The 26937-nt window shown below is 42.5% G+C and overlaps 1 protein-coding gene across 2 annotated transcripts in view; it reads right to left on the bottom strand.

Annotated features, from left to right (window-relative positions):
* Grin2a (glutamate ionotropic receptor NMDA type subunit 2A) overlaps nt 1–26937 on the bottom strand; it is a 399257-nt gene that overhangs the window by 48947 nt on the left and 323373 nt on the right. For both annotated transcript variants that reach the window (XM_035447964.1, XM_035447965.1), the window contains 3 exons: nt 26141–26266; nt 21807–22036; nt 12666–12826 (listed from right to left, as the gene is read on the bottom strand). In XM_035447964.1, coding sequence (XP_035303855.1) covers nt 12666–12826; nt 21807–22036; nt 26141–26266 — 517 coding nt within the window. The remainder of the gene's footprint in view (nt 1–12665; nt 12827–21806; nt 22037–26140; nt 26267–26937) is intronic.

Raw genomic sequence — 26937 nt, 5'->3', positions numbered from 1 at the left:
AGGGAAAGCCAGGAAACATTTACACTATACAGTCTTATAATTGCTGAAGAAGATCACAGATTGAACTATGAATTTTCAAGTTATAGCCCAAGCATAAAGACAAACATTATTAGCTGCAAGACACATGTTGTCCATAGGGGAAAAAGTTTGACTTACATGGAAAAAAAAAAAGACTGTTAATGGTACAGAATCTTTGAGATGACATTCTCTGCAGACTGCATTGCAAGACGGCTATCAGCATGCTTTTCCAACAGTAAACATTTCTTGTGTGTGTGTGTGTGTGTGTGTGTGTGTGTGTGTGTGTGTGTGTGTGTGTGTGTGTGTGTGTGCATGTGTGCAGGTATACATGGAGTCAGAGGACAGCCTCAGAAATTCTACCCACCTCTTTTGGCCTGGGGCTAGGCTGTCTAGCCTGTAAGCCTTGGGGGTCTGCCTGTCTCTACACCTTCCCAGTGCATACCACTATGCCCAGCTTTTTCTGTGAGTCCTGGAGATGAACTCAGTTCCTCAAGCTCATAGGACAAGCACTGAACGGACTGAACTGTCTCCTAAGCCCTCAGTCAACATTTTTCTGTATTTCCATTTAGCCTCCTTCCTTCCTCTTCCTTTCCCTCCGTCTCCATCTCTGAGTTTACAGAACTGTGTATGTACTTCATTCAGTGTTTCCCCCAACCTCCAGTTTTCCTATTTTTAACACTTTTTATGGAGGGCCTTGAAAATCTTTTAATATTGTTTTTGATGGAGTTTAAGAAGAAGTCATTCCAAGGACAAAAAAAAAAGAAAGATGTCTCTGGTTTCTTGAGTTTTTATTAAGGAAAAACAACCCTAACCGTATGATGTGGTAGCAATTATTTTTGAGCTGTATTTGCAGTGTGGGGGTGGATCTCAGAAACCAGGTCATTGTCGATCTGCTTTTCTCTGGAGATGACGCGATCCCATTTAGAACAGCTCGCTGAGCACTGATGTCTACGCCCGCTTTCGAACTCAGCAGCTGAAAATGAAACTCGCGTGCTTGATTCTGTCTGACTGATAAAATATAGCAAATAAGCCCCACTCAGATGGTATCCTTGAAAGAACTCACTCGGCATAGCAACCATCCTGACATATCCCAAGTCTACCTTTCTTTCTGTCATTCTGTGTTGCTGGACCAGTTTCTTTAGAGAATAGAAATAAGGACTCTGTCTCTCTCTGTGTGTCTCTCTCTGTGTCTCTCTGTCTCTCTCTCTCTCTGTCTCTCTCTCTCTCTGTCTCTCTCTCTCTCTGTGTGTGTGTGTGTGTGTGTGTGTGTGTGTGTGTGTGTGTGTGTGTGTGTGTGTGTGTATCAGCTCTGAGGTAATTGCATGATAAGTTACATAAGACATATATATATATATATATATTATATAGAACCATACAACTCCACTTTCTAATCTTGCCTTGAACTCTAATCCTATCCATCCAACTCTCTAGCCAGGATCGCAAGTGGGAAAGGAGCCTGAGCCCTGTGCTTAATAATACTACGATATAGTGATTTTACTAAAGCCATCTGTTCATCTTGATGATCTTCATGTTCTTCATCTTATGAATAGAATAGCATGGTACCGAGCTCAGAGAGTATTGAGGGTTGAGTGAGGGTATTTATGTCATTCACTCAGGGATGCTGCTCAGAAACAGTAACATCTCACTAGGATGCAGATGACATGAAGGTGATGGTGTTGGTCAAAGGTACTTCCAATTTAATGTATCCAGACCTAAAGTCACCTCTCCAATGACCTTGCACTTCCTCCTAGATGTCTCTTCCTCTTCCCTACCCTGTCTCTATGGGGACAACTTCATCTCTTGACATTTAAGAGATTAGCATCTAAAAGCCTGAGGATTATGGATACCTGAATCAAAAACCCAGTTCCTGATAAAAATAAAATCACAAAAAGACAAACATGGTATGTACTCACTCATATGTGGACTTTAGACAAAGAGTAAAGGATTACCAGCCTACAATCTACATTGCCAGAGAAGCTAGTAAACAAGGAGGACTCTAAGATCTAAGATCGCCTGAGCAAATTGGGAGCACAGGAGGAGGGGGAAAGGAGCTAGGGGAATGAGAAGGGGAGAAGAGGAGGGGTGAGGAGGACATGAGGGAACAGAAAGGTTGAGTTGGGGAAGAAAACAAGAAAGGAGATACCATAATAGAGGGAGAGATTTTAGGTTTACAGAAAAATCAGGCACTAGGGAAATGTCTGAAGATCTACAAAGATGATACCAGCTAACAATCTAAGCAACAGAGGAGAGGCTACCTTAAATGCCCTCCCCGATAATGAGATTGATGACTGACTTATTTGCCATCCTATAGCCTTCATCCAGCAGCTGGTGGAAGTAGAAACAGACACCCACAACTAATCACTGAACTGAACTGGAATCCAGTTGTAGAGAAGGACGAGTGATGAGCAAAGGGGTCCAGACCAGGCTGGTGAACTCCACAGAAACAGCTGACCTGAACAACAGGGAGCTCTTGGTCCCCAGACTGATAGCTGGGATACAAGCATGGGACTGATCCAGACCCCAGGAACGTGGGTTTCAGTGAGGACCTCCTATAGTAGTTCAGTACTTATCCCTAGCATAGGTGTTGGCTTTGGGAGCCCATTCCACATAGAGGGATACTCCCTGAGCCAAGACACATGGGGGTGGGCCTAGGCCCTATCCCAAAGGATATGATAAACTCTGATGAACCCCTATGGACGGCCTCTCCCTCCCTGGGGAGCAGAAAGGATATGTGATAAGTAGGGTTTTAGTTGGGGAGGTAGTAGGGGAAAGGGTGACAGAGAGGGAACTGGGATTGACATGTAAAACAATCTTGTTTCTAATTCAAATTTAAAAAATCTGCAAAAAAAAATTTACACAACCCTAAAAGCCATGGACTTTGAGAATGAACCAGTGTAAAAGACTAAAGATCAGTGTTGCTTTTGGTCAGAGTGTTTAATCACAGCAACAAAATGAAGCTAGAACAGGTGGTCATGATACATGTGCAACATGTCTTTGAATGCATTTGATATCACTGACTCTGTACACTGAAAGCAACTAAGGTGGTAATTTTTATGTTAACTTTGTCACAATAAAAAATCAAAAAAAAGATAATTCTTCCTTTAAAATAATTCTTCACTTTACTTACTGCATGTATAGGAAGACAATGAGATCAGTCTGTTTGCCTATGATTTGGAGCTGGGAAAGAAATCAAAGAGGAAACTGGAGAGTGGGGTATGAAGCCTGAAGAGTTCAGCTTCTCAGGAAATGTATATGACTGGGGTTTCATATGCCCATGGATGTAAATGTCATAATGAAGCTCATGAATTTGTAGGGATAATATATGCTAATCTTAAATAATAGAAGGGAAGGAGGGAAAATGTTAGATTTGTACATCAATGTACAAATAAAGGCACATGAAAATCAACTAAAATAAAAACACCAATTATCATACTGTGTCTTAAACTACTAGCTCTTTGGAGTCCTGGGTACAATATTTCACTTAAATCTGGTATAGGAGCTTTGAAGTTTCGCCCCTTGCCAACACTGGTGAATGACACAGCATTTGTAAATCTAGATGCCTCTGCCCCATTCAGCGTCTGTCCTCTCTTCTAGACAGATGTTCTGATTAGCGTAAATCACCTGAATTGCTTATTCCCAGCCCTTCCCACGGGGAACCTGCTTTACCTGGCTTTCTGGAGCTCTTTCTGTTATCATCCCTGCTTAGATTTCGGCTACTGAGATGGCTAGTTCTGATAGTCAACATGACTGGATGAGATGCAACTAGGTTCATGAGGCACACCCCTGGGCATTTCTATAAGTGGGTATCTAGACATGACTAGATCACCAGCACTCAGCTCTCATCAATGGTTTGAACAGGCTCCAGGGAAAGGGTGAAACTACAGAAAGCCAAGCTTGACTGGAGAAAGTATGTCATCCTTTCCGGTTTTAACTCTACCCTACTTCCTGACTTCCAGGATGTGGGCAGCTCTTCCACACCCTACTTCCATGAGAGTGCAAGCTCTTCAATTCTATTCAAAACAACCATTGACCTCACAGATTGTTTCTGTAGGTACATGAGCATATGATCACAGGTTTGTTTAAAGAACCTTGGTCTATAAACCTAGGGTTACTAGCAGCTCCTCCTCCATAGCCATCTCTGAGATGGTACTGACCTCAGTATTTACATATCAAATCTGATTTTATTTCCCTGTGATTTTACTTGGTAACATCTTTACTTTCATTTATTATGAATCCAAATATACAAAGAAACATACTTTTAAAGTCTTTCTCCCTCTCTGTTTTTCTTCCAGCCTTGATTCATTCTAAAGATAAGCATTTGGTTGTCTACTGTTTATCAACTTGTCTCAATCCAATGTGTTTTTGAGACTCCTTTGAAGCAGCTGTTCTGAAATCCTCTCATGCCTCAGAACCAATAGCACCTAGTGGAGGATACTCATCAAAATGAAGTTTCTCCACGAATATACAGAAAGCCAACACAACACCCAGGAATCTGCATTTTAACATATTAGAACGTGATTCCTATAGTTCTGGCTCATCAGCAAGGCTTGGAAAAACTAGAGTTAGAATTCTTTTTCTTAGCCTTTCCTGAATTTTAACTGGTTTTTATGTGATCTGTCTGAGTTGATGCACATAAAAGAATCTCAGGGCTATTTCAGAGATCAAAGTAGCCAGCACCTTCGCCTTTTAAATGGAGAAAGTAAGACTAAGAGATGGAATGGTTTATTCAAAGTCAAGGCTGGCATGAAAAGCTAGAACTCAAATCAGGTCACTGAAGCTACTAAGTGGGCAAAGCCTTCTCAGGAAACAAGAGCCAGTACTTCCTGGTCATGCTTATGGAAGGTCTTTCCTAATTTGGAGATGCTACTGAGACCCATTGAGCCAGGAACAGGAGCCAACAGCGGAGCACCATGCTCAGGGTGTTCTAAGAAGTGTCTGTTGAACCACAGGGTAATGAGGGCAGTACAAGGAGATGTCATAAATCTTAGCAATTCAGGGATAGATGGGGTACCTATCTTTCAAAGCGATGAAGCTTTCTAGAGATGTTGTATGTGGTAAAGCATGGCAGTGACTATCATCATCATGATTAGACACTAATTTATTTACTACTGAATGTCAAAATTTAAGATCCAAGATGTGAAATGGCCTCTAACTGTGGCAGAGCTGATGTTTAAAAGACAGAACTGGGAGGATGTGGAAATAGACACAATAGATGCAGATGGGGTCTTGGGACAGTTCTGGGACAACAGTTCATTATCTGAGGGTTTGGAGTCAGTTCTCATAACATACCCCAAGAAAAAAATCCTAAATAATTGAAAGTGTAAGCCAGGGGCTGGGGATATGGCTCTGTTGGTAGTGTGCAAGCCAGGGCTAGAGATGTGGCTCAGTTGGTAGTGTGCTCATCTGACATGCATGAGGTCCCAGGTTCTATCACTGATAAACCAGGGTGGGGGTGTGCACCTAGCTACTCAGCACTTGTGAGGTAGAAAAAAAAAATCAGAAGTTCAAGATTATATTTGGTTACCCAGAGAGCTGAAGGTCAGCCTGGGAAACACAAAACCCTGTCTCAGTAAGAATGCAAGACAAGTGTGGTAACCATACCTGCAATTTTAGCACCTATGAAAGTGAGTCCATGAATATTGCTTGGCCAACATAGTCAGATCCTATCTCAAAACTAAAATAAATTCATAAATACATGAGTAAATAATAAAGTATACTAATGGAACAGAATTATTCTGTAGCTTTAAAGTAAATAAATATTTTTGAATTATAACTCCAAATTCAAAGGCCATAGCAATGATTAATATATTTAACTACAAGAATTAGAATATGCATGGGAGAAATTTCTTCAATAGAATAAAAAATAAACTGTTTTAAAAAAACTTTCCAAAAAAGAAATTACTGATGACTCTCAGTTATATACCAAATGATGTTGTTACTCACTGATAATAAAATTGTCCAAATTAAAATATGTCAGTGCAAGCTTTATTTAGTAGGAACTGTTTAGAAGGTCAACTGGGAACTGTATTAGTAATGACTTTGGAGAAATAAACACTCTCTTACAGGGTAAATATCCATATCCTTTTAAAGAAAATTTGTCAACATCTGCCAAAGTTACAATTATATGTAGTCTTTTACCAACTATTTCAATAAATTGATTTTATATTACATGAGATATGTGTAGGTGGTCTCCATTGTGCTATCACTTGCAATAGTAAAATACTGGTGTCAATCTAACTCCCTATCAATTGGGCATTGAATAAATACAGCGTGGCTTGTTTACAAATGAAAGCCTAGGCACTGACACACAACAATCTGAATTTGCCAGGGGGTAGATGATGGAGCAAATGTACCTGGTTACTGTGGAGGGAGGGCATAAAGCAGGTGAAGAATAGCATGGAAGGAGTGGTCACTTTTCATGTTTTTTGTTTGTTTGTTTGTTTTGGGTAATACTGGGGATTAAACCTATTTCCTTTTGCTCTATCACTGAACTATATCCCCAGCCCTCTTTTAATGTTTCATCTGGACATAGGGTACAACTAAGTTGCCAAGGGTGGTCTTGAACTCATTTTGTAAGATGGGAAGGCCTGAGTTTATGTTCTTCCTGGCACAGATTCTTGCATAGCTGGGATGATAGGCCTGCAACATCAGGCTCAGGGACTACTTTTTTGTTGTTTTGCTTTGCTTTGCTTAATTTTTGAATGATACAAATTTATTCAAACCTTAGTTTATTCAAATAACTAACCCTGGAGTCTGTTTTTTTAAAAAAGAAAAAACACATGTTATTTTCTGCCAGCATTAACCCCACTGAGCCTAAATCTCCAGGATGGAGCCCTAATTTGTTCTCATCCATAATGACCTATCATATAGCTGTCACCTAAAGGATAATTCGTTTCCCTTTAGCTCTTGCTTCTACTTTGAAGCAACAGCCCAACGCCACCTTTACATGGGAGATCAAATACACAGCAAGTCACCATCTGTCCAAGTTTCCAAGATGGATGTCATAATTATTATATGAAATATTATATTATTTCAGGAAATAATTTATACAATTTGTAGCCTTGGCTGATTTCTGCTTCTGCAGTCCTCTTTTTGTATTGCATACTGTTTAAAAATGAAAGAAAATAACCCATTTTGGGCTCTGGGTGACAAATGGATGACAAGGAGCCAGGCAGCCCTCAACCACATCATCTACACTGTGTTCATGGTCTGTCTGGAGCAATGATCTAGATATGTGTAAAAGAGCCCATAAACCCACAAGATGACTAAGCTTGAACGTCATAAAAAAGAAAAAAACCTTTACAGTATCTGCTAAAGATTACATAGTCCATGCCCCTTCAATTCTCACCTTAAAGGTGCACAAGGAGAAGCATGTGCCAAAGAAGACACAAAAGAGGGGCTCTTTAGAATAGTGTCCATAATACTCCATGCAGGACAGTGCTCACACATTCACCATGACTAAGATGGATAGATAAAATTGTGAAGTTGCTAACCAGGAAAATCTATTCACTGATGAGAAATGAGACCCAGGATTGGATGCAACAGTCTCACAACCAGAATGCTATGCTAAAGAAGACAGACAAAAAAATGGAACAAATGGGATGATGCTTTATGTGTTCAAGCAGCAGAAATCAACCTTCAGCTTTGGAAGTGACAAGGGTTGGTGGAAGATATTTCTAAAGATGGCATGGAAGACTACTCCTGGGGACCACAAACCAACAGCTCCAGTGAGTACAGACTCATCTAACTATTTAATATCAAACTCTTTGTGTTTTGTTTGTGCATGTGTGAGTTTTGAATAAATCATGGATTAAACATCTGAAGAAGGACTCACTCTTCCTGTCTGTGCTAACATACCAATCAAATTCCAAACAGGGGCTGATGGGGAGAAATGCTCTCAGAAGAAATTCCTGAAGATCTGTGTATCAATCTGGATTTAGCTGAGAGTGTAGAGGGGCTTCTTACTTCCCCCAAAAAAAGTAAAAAGCAAGAGGAAGCAGCTGCTGAGCTGTGGAGAACTGCAGCTGTAGTCACATGTCAGGCTCAGAAACTGAGATGACTGAGATCCCCACCAAAGCTAATTTTCTAGATAATCAAAACTTCTCTCATTATACAACTCCTTCATTTAAAATGAAATCATTTTAATGGAATCTTTCTAAATTGTATTTCACACATCCCTGACTTTTTGCAGATCCACAAATGGAGTTTAACCTTTGCAACAAATGACAACAGTAACAATAAGTATCATCTTTTGCCAGGTGCTACACAAAAGGCTCTCCAACACATTCGTCCATTTATTTGCCACAGAATTCCTATGAATTAGGTTCTATGATTATTCCCACATTAAGTGTGAGTCTCTGGATGATTAAATAAAGGTCATACACACAAAAAGTCACAGAGACAATAGTGGAGAGAGACAGTAGCTGTCTCCAGAGCCTAAGCTCTTATGCATGGGGCTTGTGGGTGGGTGCATTCATGTGTGTCACATCCATGTGCCAGCCATAGGTCAGTGTCAGATGCTTCCTCAAGTGTTCTCCAGCTTACTTGTTGAGACTGGGTCTCTCACTGGCCTGGAGCCCACTGACTGGCCCGAGGCTGGCTAGGCAGGGAGCCTCCATTACCAACCACCACTCACTCCTGCACTAGGATTTAAAGGAAATACCATCATACCTGTCTTTTATTTTAAGCATAGGATCTTGTGGATCAAAATCAGGTATCCACGTTTGTGTGGTAAATACGCTAACCAGATCAACTGCCTCCCCAGACTGCACTACCTTTTCTGTGTCTATGTGTACACTTGTATGTGCAGAAGCACTCTCCTGTGAGTACATGTGTGAACACCAGAGGTTGTTTTCTGGTATTCTCTCCTGTTGCTCTCTAGATTACTTATTGAAATGAGGTCTCTTGCTGAACCTAGAGCTTGCTGCTTTGTCTCAACTGCCCAACCAGGGAGCCCAAAGAATCCACCTGTCTCCACTCCCAGGTTGTACACTATCATTTAGCCTTTGGGGGTTGTGATGGCTATTCTCAGTTGTCAACTTGACTACATCTGAAAGTGACTAGGCACGCCTGTAAGCCAGCCTTCCTTCCTTCCTTCCTTCCTTCCTTCCTTCCTTCCTTCCTTCCTTCCTTCCTTCCTCCTTCCCTCCTTTCCCTTTCTTCCTTTCTTTTATTTCATTACCCCCTCCTTCCCTCCCTCCCTCCCTGCTTTCTTTCTTTCTTTCTTTCTTTCTTTCTTTCTTTCTTTCTTTCTTTCCAAGACAGGGTTTCTCTGTGTAGACCAGGTTGGTCTTGAACTCACAGACATCTGCCTACGTTTGCCTCTCAAGTGCTATGTGACTTTCTCTGAAGGAGATGCCAGGCAAGACAATACTGATGGCCTTTGGGGCCAACTAATAGTTGCATCTAGACCTATAATCAGATTCAAGGCAAATCAGGCTCCCAGAGGAGAGGTAGAAAGAGCAATCCACTACTAAGAAGCTTAATGAGTTTGCTAATTCACACAAGCAGAAGTCTGGGGAACATGTGTGGGAATGAATTTCAAGGGTGTGGGATAAAACTGAATAAGGCTGAGTTTATTGACATTGGTCCACTGAGTGGAGACTCCAGGTTAATATGGAAGTTTTCAGTTAAAAAGTATCTATCTAAGCAACGGAGGAGAGGCTACCTTAAATGCCCTCCCCTGATTATGAGATTGATGACTGACTTATATGACATCCTATAGTCTTCATCCAGCAACTGGTGGAAGTAGAAGCAGACACCCACAACTAATCACCGAACTGAACTGGAACCCAGATACAGAGAAGGACGAGTGAAGAGCACAGGAGTCCGACCAGGCTGGTGAAATCCACAGAAACAGCTGACCTGAACATCCGGGAACTCTTGCTCCCCAGACTGATAGCTGGAATACCAGCATGGGACTGCTCCAGACCCCAGGAACATGGGTTTCTGTGAGGAAACCTCAGAAATCTACGGGACGTCCTGTAGAAGTTCAGTACTTATCCCTAGCATAGGTGTGGACTTTGGGAGCCCATTCCATATAGAGGAATACTCCCTTATCCAAGACACATGGGGGTGAGCCTTGGCCCTATCCCAAAGGATACAATAGACACTGGTGACACCCTATGGAAGGCCTCACCATCCAGGGGGAGCAGAAAGGATATGTGATAGGTAGGGTTTTAGTTGAGGGGGTAGGGTAGGACGTGTGGGAGAAGGGAACTGGGATTGTCATGTAAAACAATCCTGTTTCTAATTCAAATTAAAAAAGTTGGAAAAAAAAGTATCAAAAGTTTGTTTGAATGGTTGGTTGAAGCATCTGTCAAAAGATGACCTGCTGAAAAAGAGCTGGAGATGCCTGATATCCCTTCACTTATGTGGATGAAGGGATTTTTAAAGCTCAAGGAAATCATAATGCTAGAATGTGTGTGCTATATAAAACCTAATTCTCCACAATGGGAAAACCCAGCTCTTCACTAATCCTATAAGACACAAAATGATTAGAGGGGTACCAGCATATCTAAAGAGGTTTATTGTTACCCTTTTCTTTATGCCACACCTTAGGGTTGGAGCTGCTGCCACTCAGTTGGATGAATTAAATGCAATGGGTTTAGTTGGGCTAAACTAAGAATTCTTGAAAGTAGAAATAGAAAAGGCTATAGCTTTATTCACTATCACCCCTAGTGACCCACTGATAAAACTGCCTCCTATTCCTGAGAGCTTAAGTTCTGCTGGCCTAGTAGTTTTGGTTCTAGAGTGGGGAGCATTCCTGCCAGAAGACACAACAAACATTGCATTGAGCTGAAAGCTCAGACTTCCCTCTGGCCACTTTGGGCTTCTGATGCTCTTAAGTCAACAGGCAAAGAAAGGAATAACAGTGATAGCAGAGGTGACTGATCCAGATTACCATGGGCAAATTGGATTGCTTCTCTATGAAGGAGGTAAGAAGATTATGTCCAGAGTATAGAAGATCCTTTAGGGTGCCTCTTGGTGCTACCATACCCTGATTAAAGTTAATGGGAAACTACAGCAGGCTAATCCAGGCAGGATGATGGAGAGCATAGATCCATGGGGAATGAAGGTATGGGTCACTCCTCAAGGAAAAGAGCCAAGACCTTCTAAAGTTCTTGCTGAGGGTGGAAGAATAGAGAATGGGTGTAGGACAGTAGTCACAAATACCAGCTAAGACAATGTGACCAGTTACAGAAATGAGGATTATAAGAGACATGAGTGCTTCTGCCATAGTTTGTTAAGAATGTGTTTCTACAGATACTTATGTTTTCTTTCCTCGATTTATTTATCATGTAATATAATGTCAATTAAGAGAATATCAGTGATTATCATATTTGAGTTTGAGATACTAAAAGAATGTCCTTCAAGGGAAATTGCCACCTATTCTAAAATTTATAATATGTTTACAGTTGTACAAATGATAGTTACATTATGTTAGGTATAATTATTATATAGTTATTATTTTCATTTGTAAATGAATGCATAACATAAGGAGATATGGTTTTGCATCAAGTTGACAAGGTGTGGATTTGTGATAGCTATTCTTAGTTGTCAACCTGACTACATCTGGATTAACTAAAACTCAAATGGCTGGATATGCCTGTGGGGGTTTATTTCTTAATTAAATCATTTTAAGTGGGAAGACCTACTTTTAATCCAGATCTTTTCATGTGGAAAGATGCATCATTAATCTGGGCCATACTGTGTGCTGTCAGCCTATACAAAGAATATGCATGGATGAAGGAGGCTTGTTCTTTTTGCTTGCTTGCTCTTACTGGCAGACATATACTGAAGATCAGCCGAGACATCCAGCCTCATGAACTATACAACTACTACTTACTGTATTCTTGGACCTTCAATTGGTAGACAGACATTGTTGGACTAGTTGGACAACTGCCTGTAAACCATTCTAATAAATTCCCTTTATACATACATACATACATACATACATACATACATACATACATACATACACACACACACACACACACACACACACACACACACACACACACACACACACACACACACTCATTCTATCAGTTCTGTTCCTCTGGAGAGCTGACTAATACAGCTCCATTTCACCATGTCAATGGGTAGACCAGAACCCTGGCTGTGTCTTTAGAAAGGATTTGCGTTCTTATCTCTTTCCTTTCTCCTTTGCCACTTTGTTCAGTGTGTCTAGAATGAAATTTAGGATTCTGCATTCCAGACACAGACTTTGCCTCTGAGCCTCGTCCCCAGCTGCCTTCATCAATATTGCACTGTCAAGCTGTTGCCACTATTCTAGCCTCCCCAAATAATCTAATATAAATCTAGTTTTACTTCTTTAAGCTCTCAACCTTTTTAGGTCTTTCTACTTGGCTAAAATATCCCACAGAGTTGAACCAACTTCTTTATCAGCTTACAGAACCCCCTGGGCTTTCTGAGTTTCCACACTTTGTGGGTTGCTTCTTCTTAACAGGCAGCCCATGATATCATCAGATTAACACAAACACTCCTCTGCTGGTGGCCATCTAGCCTGTGGCACCTCTCCAGAAAATAGGCAGTCTCACAGATAAGCACTGAGGCATGCAGAGTCTGTTGATGTCAAGTTTAAGCACTGATGCCTGCAGAGAAGAAGGAGCCATTTTCCTTACCCCGTTTTCAAGCTGACCAAGGCGTCCTCTACTCCCCTCTGGTTGAATTTGGTCATGTACTGGTGCATATATGGGTAGTTGTTACGGATATTCCTCTCTGTACTCCCATTGGGTACTGTCCCAAATCGGAAAGGCGGGGAATAGTCATGAGGTCTCTGAAACTGGAGGGGAAGTTAGGGGAGGGAAAGGTGAAAGGAAGAGAGAGAAGAAACCAGTGAGTGAGCATCCATGCAGTACAGAGGCTCAACATGCAGTAGTAGAGAACAGTAAGAAGATCCTTCTCAGCCTTCCATGTGCTCCATCCCATCTCCTGTGGGTCTGTGAGCCCTGAGAAGGTGGAGACAGCATCCGGTTTGTGTTTTCTATGCTGTTTCCCAGAACCGAGCACAGGGCTTGCTCTGTTGCTCAATGAATATTTGCTGAGGTTAGCTCTCCTATGCCATTAAGGAGACTAGCATCATGCTAGGTACACAGTTAGCACCAAGATATACTGAAGGAGTTAAGGGTCAACTTTGTTCCAACTCACTTGCCCGTTTTATGATGAAGTTTTCCTTTCTGCGATTATTACCAGTTAGAGCTTGCTCTCTTTTCCAGAGAATGACTGTATGCTACCACTCATTCATCCTCCATTCTTTCAGTCGTTTAAACAGGCAAGATTTGTGGAATCTGAACCATTGCCAGCCACAATACCTGGCTCATGGCAGACCCAGGGAAAGTTTGTGAACCAAAGCTCCCACTGACTTTGCTTCCTGGGATACTCAGTTTTGCATGGAGGTTTTCTATGCTATGTGATTCTTCCTTGACTGACTGACTGGTACTACCTGCCCATTGCTTGTGTGTGTATGTGTGTGTGTGTGTGTGTGTGTGTGTGTGTGTGTGTGTGTGAGTGTGTGTGTGTGTGTGTGTGTGTGTGTGTGTGTGTGTGTGTGTGTGTGTGATCACGTATGTGCAGGTGTTCATGTGTACACCTGTATATTCAGGGTAGAAGCCAACCTTAGATATCATTCCTCAAGACAAATCCATCTTGTGTTTTGAGACAGGGTCTTTTGCTGAACCTGGAACTCCCCAAATAATCTAGTCAGGATGGAGTTCTGAGAGATGAAACTCAAGTCCTCATGCCTGCAAGGCACTGAGCCATCACTACAGGCCCATGTTCATGGATTTAAGACATTTTATTAATATACAATATTAATTATATGCAATTATAGGATATATATATATATATATATATATATATATATATATATATATATATCGTACTTCAGTCATCTTTCAGGATAGTCAATTAGATTAGAAGTCAACTGGATATAGCCTGAATCCTAGAACTACAATTGATCCTAGAGGCAACAGAAGCAGGGGCCCTGCAGAAGGGACCACAGCAGCAATTCCTTTATAGGGTCACTATGAAGACGGAATAATATAACATTTGCCAAAGACTGCAATGGAGAAGGTATTGGAAACCAATGCTTTAGTATTTTTTGTTCATTGTGTGCAAAAATAATAGCCCAAGCTGCATTTTTCTACAGACTGTGAGTTATGAAACTAGAAGATAATAGTCATAATGACCCTTGTTGTGTCAGTTTAGTTACTTTTAATAGCTGACATTTCCCCAGGACTTACATGGGGATAGCAGTGTGCCCCAACCTTCTAAAAATGTTGGTCATGCAATCTCACAGATACAAGGCTAATCCTACAGCTTCATTTTGTATATGAGGAAACGAGGCTTGTATTATAGGACCTGTGTAAAAGCTAGGCATGTTGGTGCACACCTATTTCACAGTACTCAGGCTGAGGCAAGAAGGTCACATGTTCAAGGCCAACCTGGACCACACAACAAGTCATTGTCTCAAAAATAAATAAAATACAGACGAGGACCTAGAGATTCTGAAAGTGTAAGAATGCCCAGCAAACCTGAGCCAGTGCTGGATCACAGTCCAGGGGATCTCTCTCCAATTGGCAGACCCCACGCTTTCCACAAATCTAAGAACTGTCAGAGAAAGTGTCCAAGTTTACTCAAGAGCTACATCAGCCAGAGGTGCTAGTCTTGCTTCCAGAACTCACACTTCTTTTCACTGTTAATTAAAAGTTCCAGTTGAAAATCATTTTTTCTAAATGAGTCATGCTGCTGCAGAATTGGCAGCTGTAACTGGATCTGGGAGAGGGGGCCATCCATTGTCTAAATAAACTAAAGCCTCCTCCTGGGTGTACTTTGCATTGAGGAGAGAGAGAGAGGGGGGAGGGAGGGAGGGAGGGAGGGAGGGTGGGAGGGAGGGGGAGAGAGAGAGAGAGGGGGAGAGAGAGAGAGAGAGTGTGTGTGTGTGTGTGTGTATGGCATGCATGTGCATGTTACATGTGTATATGTTTGTAGGAGCATGTACATGCAAGGAGATATATGTATGTATATGTGTGTGCGGGAATGTACATGCATACATGTGTATGTGTGCACAGGCATGTGTTCACTCACATATGTGTATGTATGTGCATACGTGCACTGTATGTATATGTGTGCATACACACACATGTGTGTATATAGGTGTGCATGTGTGTGTGTGTGTGTGTGTGTGTGTGTGTGTGTGTGTGCGTGTGTGTGTGTGTGTGTGCATGCAGCATAAGGCTCTGTGCTCTCACTCTGCCACACAGCAACCTTGCTTATCACAAGAAGAGAAAGCACTGGGCCCGGCTACCTTGGACAGCAGCTGTAGGCTCTGGAGTAACAGCACTCATAGCGCCACTCATAAATCTAGCTGTTGTAACAGCCATTCCCAATCTCCAGAGACACAGGAGAGGGTCTGTTTGACTAAAAGTCTTCCACTTCCCTCTTCAGCTGCTGCAGAAATGCATCACTAAGATGCACTTTCCTCTCTTGCTCTGACTTGCCTTAGACAGACATTCTAAGTTTCTGTGATGGTTCTCATACCCTTAAACATCAATAACAGCACCCCCGTTAGCCAGCCCCAACACCCAGAAACCTTCCTCACTAGATCAAAGACTGTCAAATTTTTAAACAATGATTCACTACACATTTCTCATTGCTGCCTGTATACATGTACACACACACACACACACACACACACACACACACACACACGGTGCTCATTCCTTCCACACATAGCATACTCTAATGCCTCAATGCTGCTTTCTGGATTTAAAAGTATATTCATGAATGTTAAAACTGAAATAAAATGTACATAATATAGAATATATCATTTAAAACCTCTTAAGTGTCTTTTACTGGCACTGAACACACTCCCTTGGAGCAACCATCATTACCTTCCATCTACAGATAAGTTCATTGCTAAAGATTCCAAACCTTTACATCAATTCTCTGGCTCACTGAAGAGTCATGATCCTCAGTCTGAAAAGTTAGGGTCATGGTGGGGCTCATCTTTCTCAATTAGATCTACACTGTAGACATCCCATGTTTCTGACTGGAATGATTTCTGGTGACAGACTTTCTCCTAACCAGGTCCCATGCAAGCAGAAAGGAAGGAGTGGCACAGAGCTGCCTATGCAATGGAAGCACAGAGCAGTGGCATCATGGGGTCCAGATCAGGAAAGGCCCTCCCAGCTACTAGAGGCTTCTCATCTACCACTTAGGAACTGGGTTGTTTGGAACAGTTCATGAAGCCCACTGAGTCTGTTTCTCTTATCTATATATTATGCATAGCTTTGAAAATTAGTTATATCATGCCTGAAATGGCATGTAATTCAAATGCTTCATGCAGATCATATTGCATGTTCCACAGTGATCACATGTGTGTTGTTTTTGGTAACTGTCATCACTAAGCATAGCTTTAGCCAGTCTCCTGCCAGCATGGAATCTTTTCCTAATTTTCTTTCATCTGTATTCAGTGTGAGGACAGGTCTGAAGGTCATCTAAGTGAATAAGCTATGGTATGCATTTATGATGGAGGAGATAGACACAGAGGTAAGAAATACAGTTTTCAAAATACATTCGTCAAACAACCAGGACACTTCTACGCCCTGCATCCTTATGAACCCAAAACTATAGACTTGGGGAAGACATGCCTCATATATCTACAAATTGGAAATCCCTAGTAATAGGGGCCTCTAGTCCTAGCATGGTCTTCAGAGAGTGAATCATGTATGTACAGGTGCACAAGTATGTGAGTGTAGTTGAGGCCAGAGGGTAACGTCCAGTGTGGTTCCTCAGAGCCCATCCACCTGTTTGGAGACAGAATCTCCACTAACCTGGAATTCTCCTGGCAGGCCAATGAGTCCCAAGGACCAACCTTCCCAGAACTGGAATAACAAGCATGTACCACCACACCTGGCCTTTTTGACATGGGTTCTGAGGATTAAATTCAGGTCCCAGTGCACTTCAAGACAAGCCCTTTAAAGGCTGAGCTATATCTGTAGCATATACCACATGATTCTTGATGGGAGCCCAAACAGACTTGGCCTTCAGCAAAGGAAAGAGATTGGTTCAGAGACCTCCCTGCCTCGACTGTGATATCCCTCCACCCCAAGGCACCATAACTCTGAGAAGGAACACACAGTTCCCCTACTTGGGAAGCCCCTAAATTCCTGGGTAGTTGCAGGATTCCAATTCCATACAATAACTTCCCAGGCTCCGGAAGTGGAATAGTTTGAACAAGGCAGTAATGATGACAACGAAAAGAAGTGGGAGGAGGAAGAACAGGAAAGAGGAGGCAGTGCCAAGAGGAAGTGGGAAGGCAGAAATGCCACATAAGTAGTATCCCACACATGGTAAGGAGATTATCCCTAATCCTTATAGCCACTTGCCAGAACAGAATTAGCATATTTTTTTGTTCAGAAATTAAGGCCTGAGGATACTGAGATATGGGAAGCCTTGTCCATCAGAGGCCAGGGTTGGGTTTGGCCACAGCCGAGGTCCTCTTTCCTCTCAGAGATGGGTTTTCTCTGTCAGTGATTGCCAATATTTTGGAGAGGGTCCAACTTCCCTTGATAGTCTGTGGAAGCTTCTCTTACAGATTCACCTGCTTGCTCTGTAAACCCAGATTCAGCTGAACACACTGTGAACCTCAAACTTGTTTCTTTCACAGCAAGCACTAGTTAAGAGATTCTCAAATCCAAATGGTCACACAGGCATTCGCGATTAAAACACAACAAAGCAAAAACAACCCCTGTGTACAGAATAAAAACAAATTGATTCAGGACAGATTTACATTTTGCAAACTTCCCTAATGCAGCTGCCCTTAATCTTCTAGGAGCATTTAGATTATTTACTCAGAAATGTTCTGTTTATTGAATTGCATCAAGCAGTTAATTGAAAGTGCTATCAGTTTGTGTTCGATGCTCTGAGCACGGAAGCTGAGCTGGGTCCCATGGGGATACAGCATCTGCCACTGGGTACTTCCAAACCAGAGAAGGTCAGCCACATGATCAGTGCTTTGAATTAGTTTTTTCTAAAGTGGTCATATTACTTAGACTCCAAATTATAATGCAATCTATTTGCCTTTGAAACTAGCAACAAAGGGGTTGGGGTAAATGTGTCTGCTGCACAAACTTGAGGACCTCAATTTGGATCCCCAGTTTCCATTTAAAAAGTGAAGCATGGCAGCATACACCAGGGGAGGGAAGGGGTATAGAAATAGGAGGATCCCAGGGACTTTCTGGCTAGCCAGTCTACCCCCAAAAGTAAGCTCCTGGTTTAGTAAGAGACCTTGTTTCAAAAGCATTATGTGGAGAGTGACTGCGGAAGGCAATGTCATTGACCTCTGACTTCCACAGGTATCCAAAGCAGCATGACAGAATGTAGAGTAGTTTGTCAACTGGTTTTGTGTAAAGCCTCCCATTCAGGGTAGAGTTCCCCACTGCTTCTCCCAGCCACCTCCTCTAAGAATTTGCGCCTCTGAGCCTATCATATATGTAGTCATTGAACAGTACTTTGTGCCTGTAAAAGACTTAAAGGGCATAAAGTTGTCATAGTTTTCATCAACTTGACATAAACCTAGAAAAGCTTAGGAAAAGTGACTCTCAATTGAGGAATTTCTTCTATCAGATTTGTCTGTGGGAATGTCTGAGGGGCCTTTTCTTAATTGCTAATTAATGTAGGTGAGTCCCACTCACCCTGAGCAGGTGGTTCTGTTCATAAGGTAACTGAACACAAGTCTAGAAGCAACCACTAAGAAACATTCCTCCACGACCTCTGCTTCAGTTCTTGCCTCCACGTTCCTGCCTTCAACTCCAGGTCCCTGCCTTCGGCTCCTGTCCTGGCTTTCCATGGTAATGGCTTTTGTTTTGGGTCAGTGTTTTGCCATGGCAGCAGAAGGCTATTTAGGACAAAGGCACAAGTACAGTTCTAGTGTCTTTTGACCTTCTCCAAAAGGGTAAATCCTAGATTCACAGAGAAGAACCAGCAGGTGGTGAGGTCACGTGATGTGGCTAGTCCTCCAGGCAAGGAAATGAAGATCTACTATTTCTGCCTCTAGATGCAATATTTCAGTGGCCTGTGGATGCCCCTTGCTTCAGATGGGGGTCAAAAACTCATATGAAAATGACTTATTGATGACATACTCCAGTGCAAGTCAAACAGGGAGAAGGTCTGTTAAAGGGGGGCAGAAAGTCTGATGTTCTAACAGAAGCAAATCTATGTCTCTGTTTGAATCTGGGGATATCTCTGAATAGTCTAATTGCCTCTATTCGTCCATTCGAAGAGTTGGGGAGCATCTGGGCTTGTACTGTTCCTACTGATTACAGGTGACATAAATTCTACCATGCAGTGCTGAAGACCCTTGATATGAGCCTTTATCAGCAAAGCCTGCAAAGAGCAGGTAAAGGTACTGGGGATACAGATCTGGAGAGATTCCAGTGGACTCAAGTGAGTACATACGTCTAACATGGCACACCTGCATTTATGCACTTGAACAACACTGATACCAAACACCCCCTAAGTGCTAGAAATGCTACAAAAGACTTTTCTACCAGAACCCAGAGGCACAAGATCTCATTCCAACTACTCAAGAAATTGAAGCAGAAGGATTACAAGTTCAAAGCCTGTAAAGACAAGAATGAGTTCACAACCAGCCTGGGCAATGTAGTAGATCCTGTCTCAAAGCAGAAAGTAAAAGGATACAGCTGAGTGGCAGAGCATGTATGGAGTATGCTTGACCATTGGTTCAACTGAAAAAAATAATCAAAGAGAAAAAGACAGACAGACAAACTGACTGAACAGCTCTGGGTCCTTCTTTCCTGAGACAACTTCAGTCTTATCAACTTAACCCTTTAATATCTTTCCCTGTCTGGCACTTCCCTTTCCTCTGGTGTTTGCTTGTGCACAGTTTATTTCTTCCTACTGAAAACTCAGGTTTCTCCAGAGCTCTGGCTCACTCCACCAAGCTTACCCCAGTAGCCAGGAATGATCTCTCCAACCTGAAATTCAAGGAAGAGCAGCCACGAGAAAACAAGGTAAAACAGTCCACACACGGACCAGGGAGCCAAAGGCACCCAGCTGGACACGAGCTTGGAGCGTGTGGGAACAGGGGAGAGTGCCTTGATGAAAGAGATGGAGGGGATTTGCCTAGGGGAGGTTGGAATGGAAGGGCATCTACTCCAGCTGAGTGGGGTTCTTCAGCCCTCTGAAAGAGGCCAGGCACTCTTTAGTCACGTTTGTGAAGGTGACTCCATCTTTGACCCCTTGCTGTCTCTGTTTCTAGGACACCGTGTACCCCGTTCTCCAAAAGTGTATGGATAAGCTGCGAAGGCTTTTCACGGACTGATTTTCTACTCAGCAGTTTGTTGATGAATGCCGAGAGGGTAGAGGCAGACTTATGTCAACAAGATGCGACAGGGAGGTTTTATAAAGAGACAAATTATCCTCACACACGAGACAGAAAATCTCTGCTGCGCTGCAGGCTCAGCACTGCTGAGTTTAGCAAGTCGGGATTTGTTTCCTGAGCTAAAATTTCAATAGGAGAATGAACCCACTTTACCTCTTTTCATCCTCCGCTCGAAAGTTTCTGAATAGTCAGTCAAACCCCACAGCCCTCTGTGGGATTCAGTGCAGGACTAGGAGAGAGGATAGGGGAGGGAGGGTGGGTGGGGAGAGAGGATGGGGAGAGAGAATAGGGAGAGAGGGTGAGGAGAGAGGATGGTGAGAGAGGGTGGATGGGGAGAGAGGGTGAAGAGAGAGGATGGGGAGAGAGAATAGGGAGAGAGGGTGGATGGGGAGAGAGGGTGAGAAGAGAGGATGGTGAGAGAGGGTGAGGAGAGAGGATGGGGAGAGGATGGGGAGAGAGGATGGGGAGAGAGAATAGGGAGAGAGGGTGGGGGGAGAGGGTGAGGAGAGAGGGTGAGGAGAGAGGGTGGGGGGAGAGGATGGGGAGAGAGGATGGGGAGAGAGGACAGGGAGAGAGGGTGAGGAGAGAGGATGGGGAGAGAGGATGGGGAGAGGGGATGAGAAGAGAGGATGGTGAGAGAGGGTGAGGAGAGAGGACGGTGAGAGAGGGTGAGGAGAGAGGATGGGGAGAGGGTGAGGGGAGAGGATGGGGGAGAGGACAGGGAGAGAAGGTGCTATGTGGCCCAGCTCACTGAGGTAGGATTGTTGAAGAGCATCTAAGAAGAGACAGAGGGGGAGAGCTAACTCTGTACTCATTCCAGAGTTGCAAGTGCCACCAACCAGGCTGACTTGATTGTACAGTAAAGAACTGATGAAATAATTGTCTCTGGATGGAGCTTAGGAATGACTTTTAAAATATCATATGCCAGGAACCCAAGGCACACCATATACAAACCCCTTTGAGTTCACAGAGGGCAAGAAGTACTGACAGCTATTCTCCCAGTGTTTCTTCTTGTCTGGGCAGCACACTCTCCTCAGTATCAAATCCCTGAAGAGACTGAGTTTCATCCAATGCTGCAGGGTGAGCTGGAGCTGCAAATCCACAGTCTAAGAATCCTTCAGAGGATCTTATGAATGTGAGAAACCACCGCGCAGGAAGCTGGTGGTCCAGAGTCTGTTACACACCAGGCAGATTTAAGATGATGTCTCTGATTATTTCACAAATATGCAATTTATGGAAGAAATCTCCTGCTTTTGAGTTATAGCTAGACAGTTGAGCCCTTAAATACCTGAATCACCCCTTTTGAGAACAGAAGTTAGCATGGAACCTCAGTCAGCAAGGGAAGGGGTCACCTTACCTTCTTGTCACTGAGGCCTGTCACTTGGTCCACAAACTCTTCCTGGATCATGAAGGCAGCCAGGTTGGCTGTGTAACTGGCCAAGAAAATGACAGCAAAGAAGGCCCATACCGACACCATGATCTTGCTGGTCGTGCCTTTAGGATTCTGAACCGGCACAGAGTTGTTGAAGACCAGGCCCCAGAGGAGCCATATAGCTTTTCCAATGGTAAAAGAAGGCCCATGGGGAGCTGCAAGTGGCAGAAAGAACAGTCATAGCCTTCTCTCAGAGTTCACACTCTGTGTGTGTGTGTGTGTGTGTGTGTGTGTGTGTGTGTGTGTGTGTGTGTGTGTGTGTGTACATGGCAGTAACCAGTAACACTAGAGAGGTGGAAGACAGAAGCACAATAGAGTTCTGCTTTTCCATTGTCTCCAGAACCTTACTGCAGTCAACTTCTTTTTTGCTTTAAGATAATTAGCATTTTCCTCACATTTCTATCTAACTGGATTTTACCACATTTCTTAAAAAGAAAATAGTTATGCAAAATGGGGGTTTCCGTGAAAAGTGGTGTTAGGACATGTTTTTAAATTTGGATTTGGTTTCCATTTGGGGAAACCAAACTCCTTAAAAAATGTAAAGGAGAACTTGAAGGAGAGAGAATAGGGGGTAGGTTTGATCAAAACACATTATCTGCATTTATGAAATTCTCAAATAACTAGAATACGTAAAGTAAATGTAAAGGAAGCCTGCAGAAGCATGTACACGGGGAGGGGGTTGCTTCACTATGGGCTATCCCAAGGAGCCATTCAGTCTGGCAAAGAGCATGCTTGGGATTCGAATTCATTTGTGCCTGGAAATTGCTCCTGTTTGAATTCATATGTAAAGTGTGCACAATATACGAATCAAACTCCTTCCAAATGGAGGCGTTCAGAGACAGAACAATAGAGCCTAATTCTCCCAACACTTCACAGAACGGAGACGTCTCGTTGCAGGTCACAGAGAATGAGCTGACATGGCATCACTCTCCCTTGCTCTCCGAGTCCTCTCAGCAGTGTGTCCCTTTTCAGTTTCTTAAGTGTCCCTTGTGACAGGCTTAACTAGGAGGAAGAACAATATGTGGGATTTATTGGGATGGGGCATATGAGGACGGGGAACCACTCAAGTGAGGATTTTCAAGACTTCATATTGTTCCAGGAAAAAAATCAATTTATGCCCTCACTCTGAGAGAGAAGCCTTCTTTAAGCAGAAGGTTAATTTTTATGTCATTTAAGTAAATGACGATAATGACAAAATGATCTGCCGAGACCTCAGCTGGCAATGCTAGCAGAGTGGGCAATAAATAAAGTAGCAGAAGAGGATTCTGTTGGATGGAAGTTATGCAGCTCTGGGCAGGGACCTAAAAGAAGAATCTTCCTCCACTGGAGACCAGACTCGTGTCTACCATGCAACGCATGTAGGAGAAGGAGGTTAACCCTATAATTCTCAACACATGAAGGAGAAGTGGTTAACCCTTTAATCCTCAATGTGTGAAAGAGAAGGTGGTTAACCCTATAACTGCCTATCTCAATCTCCCAAGTCTCTTTTCATATTTCTATGATTTTCTGGACTTAATCCCAAAAGTTCAGGAACTCTTGAGTCAATCTACTAACTTCATCAGCTACTTAGTTACAGAAGGGCTGACCAGGGTGACAGCCATTTAGGAATCAGACACAGGTGGCTGAGGGGGGATCCTAAGACACTTTGGGGACTTCCTGATTTGTGAATATTGTTACTGCACCGTGTAACTTAATCCATAAAGTACAGCGAAATGTAACAGGAAACATTTTGCAGAGAAACAAGGAGCTCTCATTTCCTGAGCTGTCACGTGCACAGGAGTGGGACACAGGAAGCAAGTGGGGAAGAGGTGAGGGTTGTATGCCCGACTGTTTAGTATTCTTTACATGGGTTTCTTATGATAATCTTCCAGCGCATAATTTGGCCAAGTGAGGAATCATTGAAGAAAATGATATTTAAATCATTTTTATTCTCCATGTTGGATCACTAGTATATCCACCTGTCTCCATCTTCAAAGTCCAAACCACCCTTAATCTTTTTGGTGTATTATCTTTGAAATTTCATAGATGTATACAGTGTATTTTGTTCATATCTGTCCCTTACTCCCACCTCGAATACCACTGGGGAAGCCCCATCACATCTTCCTCCCAACTTCATGTCTTCCTTCTTTTTGTTTGTTTGTTTGTTTCAATTGCTGGGATTGGAGCCCAGGGTCCTGCACTCACTAGGCAAGCACTCTGGTATTGCATCCTTAGCCCTTCTGAAAGGTCTGTTATGACTTCCCTAGACTAGTCTAGAACTTGCTTTCTAACCCAGGATGGCCTTGAGCTTGTACTTCTGCCCCAGCCACTGTGGTAGCTGTGATGACAGGGCTATGCCACCAGGCTTGCTTTCTTTCATACTGTTTCTTCGACATGTCAGGATGTGCTCCAACTCCAGACGTTCCTGTTGCTGGCTGCTGCTAAATGAACACTCTTTTCTGTTTTTTCTCACAGCTAAACTCTTCCTTTAGCTTTCAGCTGGTTCTGAATCCCTTCCTTGTCTTAGCGCCCTATCTAAAGCAGTGCCCCATCCCTCACCATCACATGAGTCTGTCTTATGCTCTTCCTGCACTTTAATACTATCTGTGATGACTAATTAATGTCTAATTAACCAATTAATGACTAAGTAATGACCTTACTTCTTGTCTCTCCACCTAAAGTCCATGAGAGTCAGGAAGACTCCATCTGATTCACTTTCCTACACCCATATGGGGCCTGGCACACTGAATACACTCAGTAAATATCCATGCATGGAATGTGTGAATGAACAACTGCAAACCCTGCTGATGGAAGTCATGTTTTACCCTCATGTGATCATCAAAAGGAATCACCTCACCACCACTGTGTGAAAGCTCCTTCAAGGTTCAGCCCTTACTTAAGCACATGGTTATTGCCCTTTCATGGTTTGGGAGATGGCTTATGTAGTATCACTGCTCTTCAATAGCTGAGAAGTAGACAGATTTTAATGAAACAACGTCCCAAATAAATTCCCATGACCTCTTGACTGTTTCTAGTATTAAATCTTTTAAATTACATGTGTATGTGTTGAATTAAAGACTATCCTATTCTGGAGGGATATTTGAGACATCAAGTCCAAGTACTTCTCTCTTTTTTGTGGTGGGACTGCTAAACTTGGGAGCCTTGCACATGCTGGGAAGTACTATAAAGACCTGAGCTCTATTCCTGGTCCCAAGGTCTCCTGTTCTCTGCAATATTAAGTCACTTTGGGGGAAAGAGATTTGATGCTAGCATCTTTCTGATAATATTCACTTCCGGAGGTGCCATGCATTAAAGGGAATCTACTCAAAATGATGTGATGTGTTTAGCAAGCCTCTTAGTGAGTTATAACCAAAGAATATCTTTAAATTCCACTTTCCATCTACCAATTCTTCTTTTATCAAGTACAGCACATTATGATCAGACACCATCAAGGGGAAAATTTAACTCTGGGGAAATACACCACTTTATAGTTACATTTACTGTCAAACTAATGCAAATAAGATTCACTAGTTTAAAGATTGTTCTTAAAGTAGAATCTATCAGGTCATTTTATTTGCATAGATTGAAATTGAGACTTGCTGTGATTTTAATATTTCTTTTGATCTACATTTTTAAATAAACTGCCAAAACCCTTCAACTCTGTTTTCTCAACAAATTGAATATCAATGATTTTTACCTCACCATTATTGACTTCAAATTATAACAAGACTAAAATGTTTCATGCGTAAACCCTGTTTTCAATTCAAGCAAATAGATTATACTTGTCACATCAATGTGCCAACATCATTCCTATGAATGTGGGGGGAAATGCTCTAAAACCAAATCTCTCTCTGTCTCTGTCTCTGTCTGCCTATGTGTATATGCATGGGAATGTGAGCATGAGTGTGATGCATATATGTGCATGTAGGTGCATTCAGCTGTGAGAGCTCACATGCATGCACATGTGGAAGCTTGAGTTCAAAGTAGACCATCTTCCCTCGATAGCTTTACACCTTATTTTTTGAGACAGGGTATCCTTGAATCTAGAGCTCAGCAACTGGCGAGATTTTCTCAGCCCCTGGAATTTGTCTGTTTCTGCTCCATTACCTCCAGTGCTGGGTTATGGATGCTCATTCACCATAGCATCTGGTTTTCACATGGGTGTTGGAGATATGAACTCAGGTCCCCAGGATTGCACAGCAAGCACTTTACACCCTGAGCCACCTTCCTAGCCCCCAAATAGAATTCATGTTGTACCAGGCTTATGAAGGCTTCCTTACCTTTCCCTTTGGCTAAGTTTCTGTTGTATCCAACAGGACTGAAGTACTCAAAAACAAAGACAGCAATGGCAGAGACAATGAGCAGCATCACAAACATCATCACCCAGACAGAGGCGCTGAAGGGTTCTACAGGGAAAGAGATAAGGGACAAATGTATAGTCAGTCAGTTCTTCCTCACCTCCGGCAGGAAGCCCACCCACCCACCTACCCGAAAGCTAATGGAACTTGCTGTTATCTGGTCATTCCAAAGAAGTGGTCATTTTTATTCATATGTGAAACTATTCTTTAGAAAATGATTTGAGACACCTCGTAAGACTGTACATGAGATGATAAAAATAAAGAAGGAAATGTGACATTATACAAACCAGGTCAAGGATAATATAAGCAAAATAAGAATGATAAGATGAGAAGGAATATGTTAGACTGCAAACAAACAGGCCACAGGGCCCTATGTAATCACAGAACCATCTAGAAAACCAAAGCTGAGGAAAAACAAGCAAGACCCAAATTGGTAGTATGTGGACCATAAATATGTGGCTTTAATTTTTACTTTCATTTGCATTTTTATATACTAGTTGTGAGGATACTATGGGGGACTTCAGAAGTAGATGGAAAAGTATACTCTGTCATAAAGGATTATAAAATCATGGTATTGACTAGAATATTAGAAGGTTATAATTCAGCACTCTCTGCTCCAGATGGATGAGACCTCTGTGGCCCACAAGTCTTACTGAGTTGGGAGATGTGTTTAAATGCAACTGAAAGTCATTCAGAGCTATTACATTCATGGAATAATT

The sequence above is a fragment of the Cricetulus griseus genome, chromosome 7, assembly GCF_003668045.3.
Source record: "Cricetulus griseus strain 17A/GY chromosome 7, alternate assembly CriGri-PICRH-1.0, whole genome shotgun sequence".
Lineage (NCBI taxonomy): Eukaryota > Metazoa > Chordata > Mammalia > Rodentia > Cricetidae > Cricetulus > Cricetulus griseus.
The sequence above is the reverse complement of the archived record's forward strand: the minus strand, read 5'-3'. Positions and strand labels throughout refer to the sequence as shown.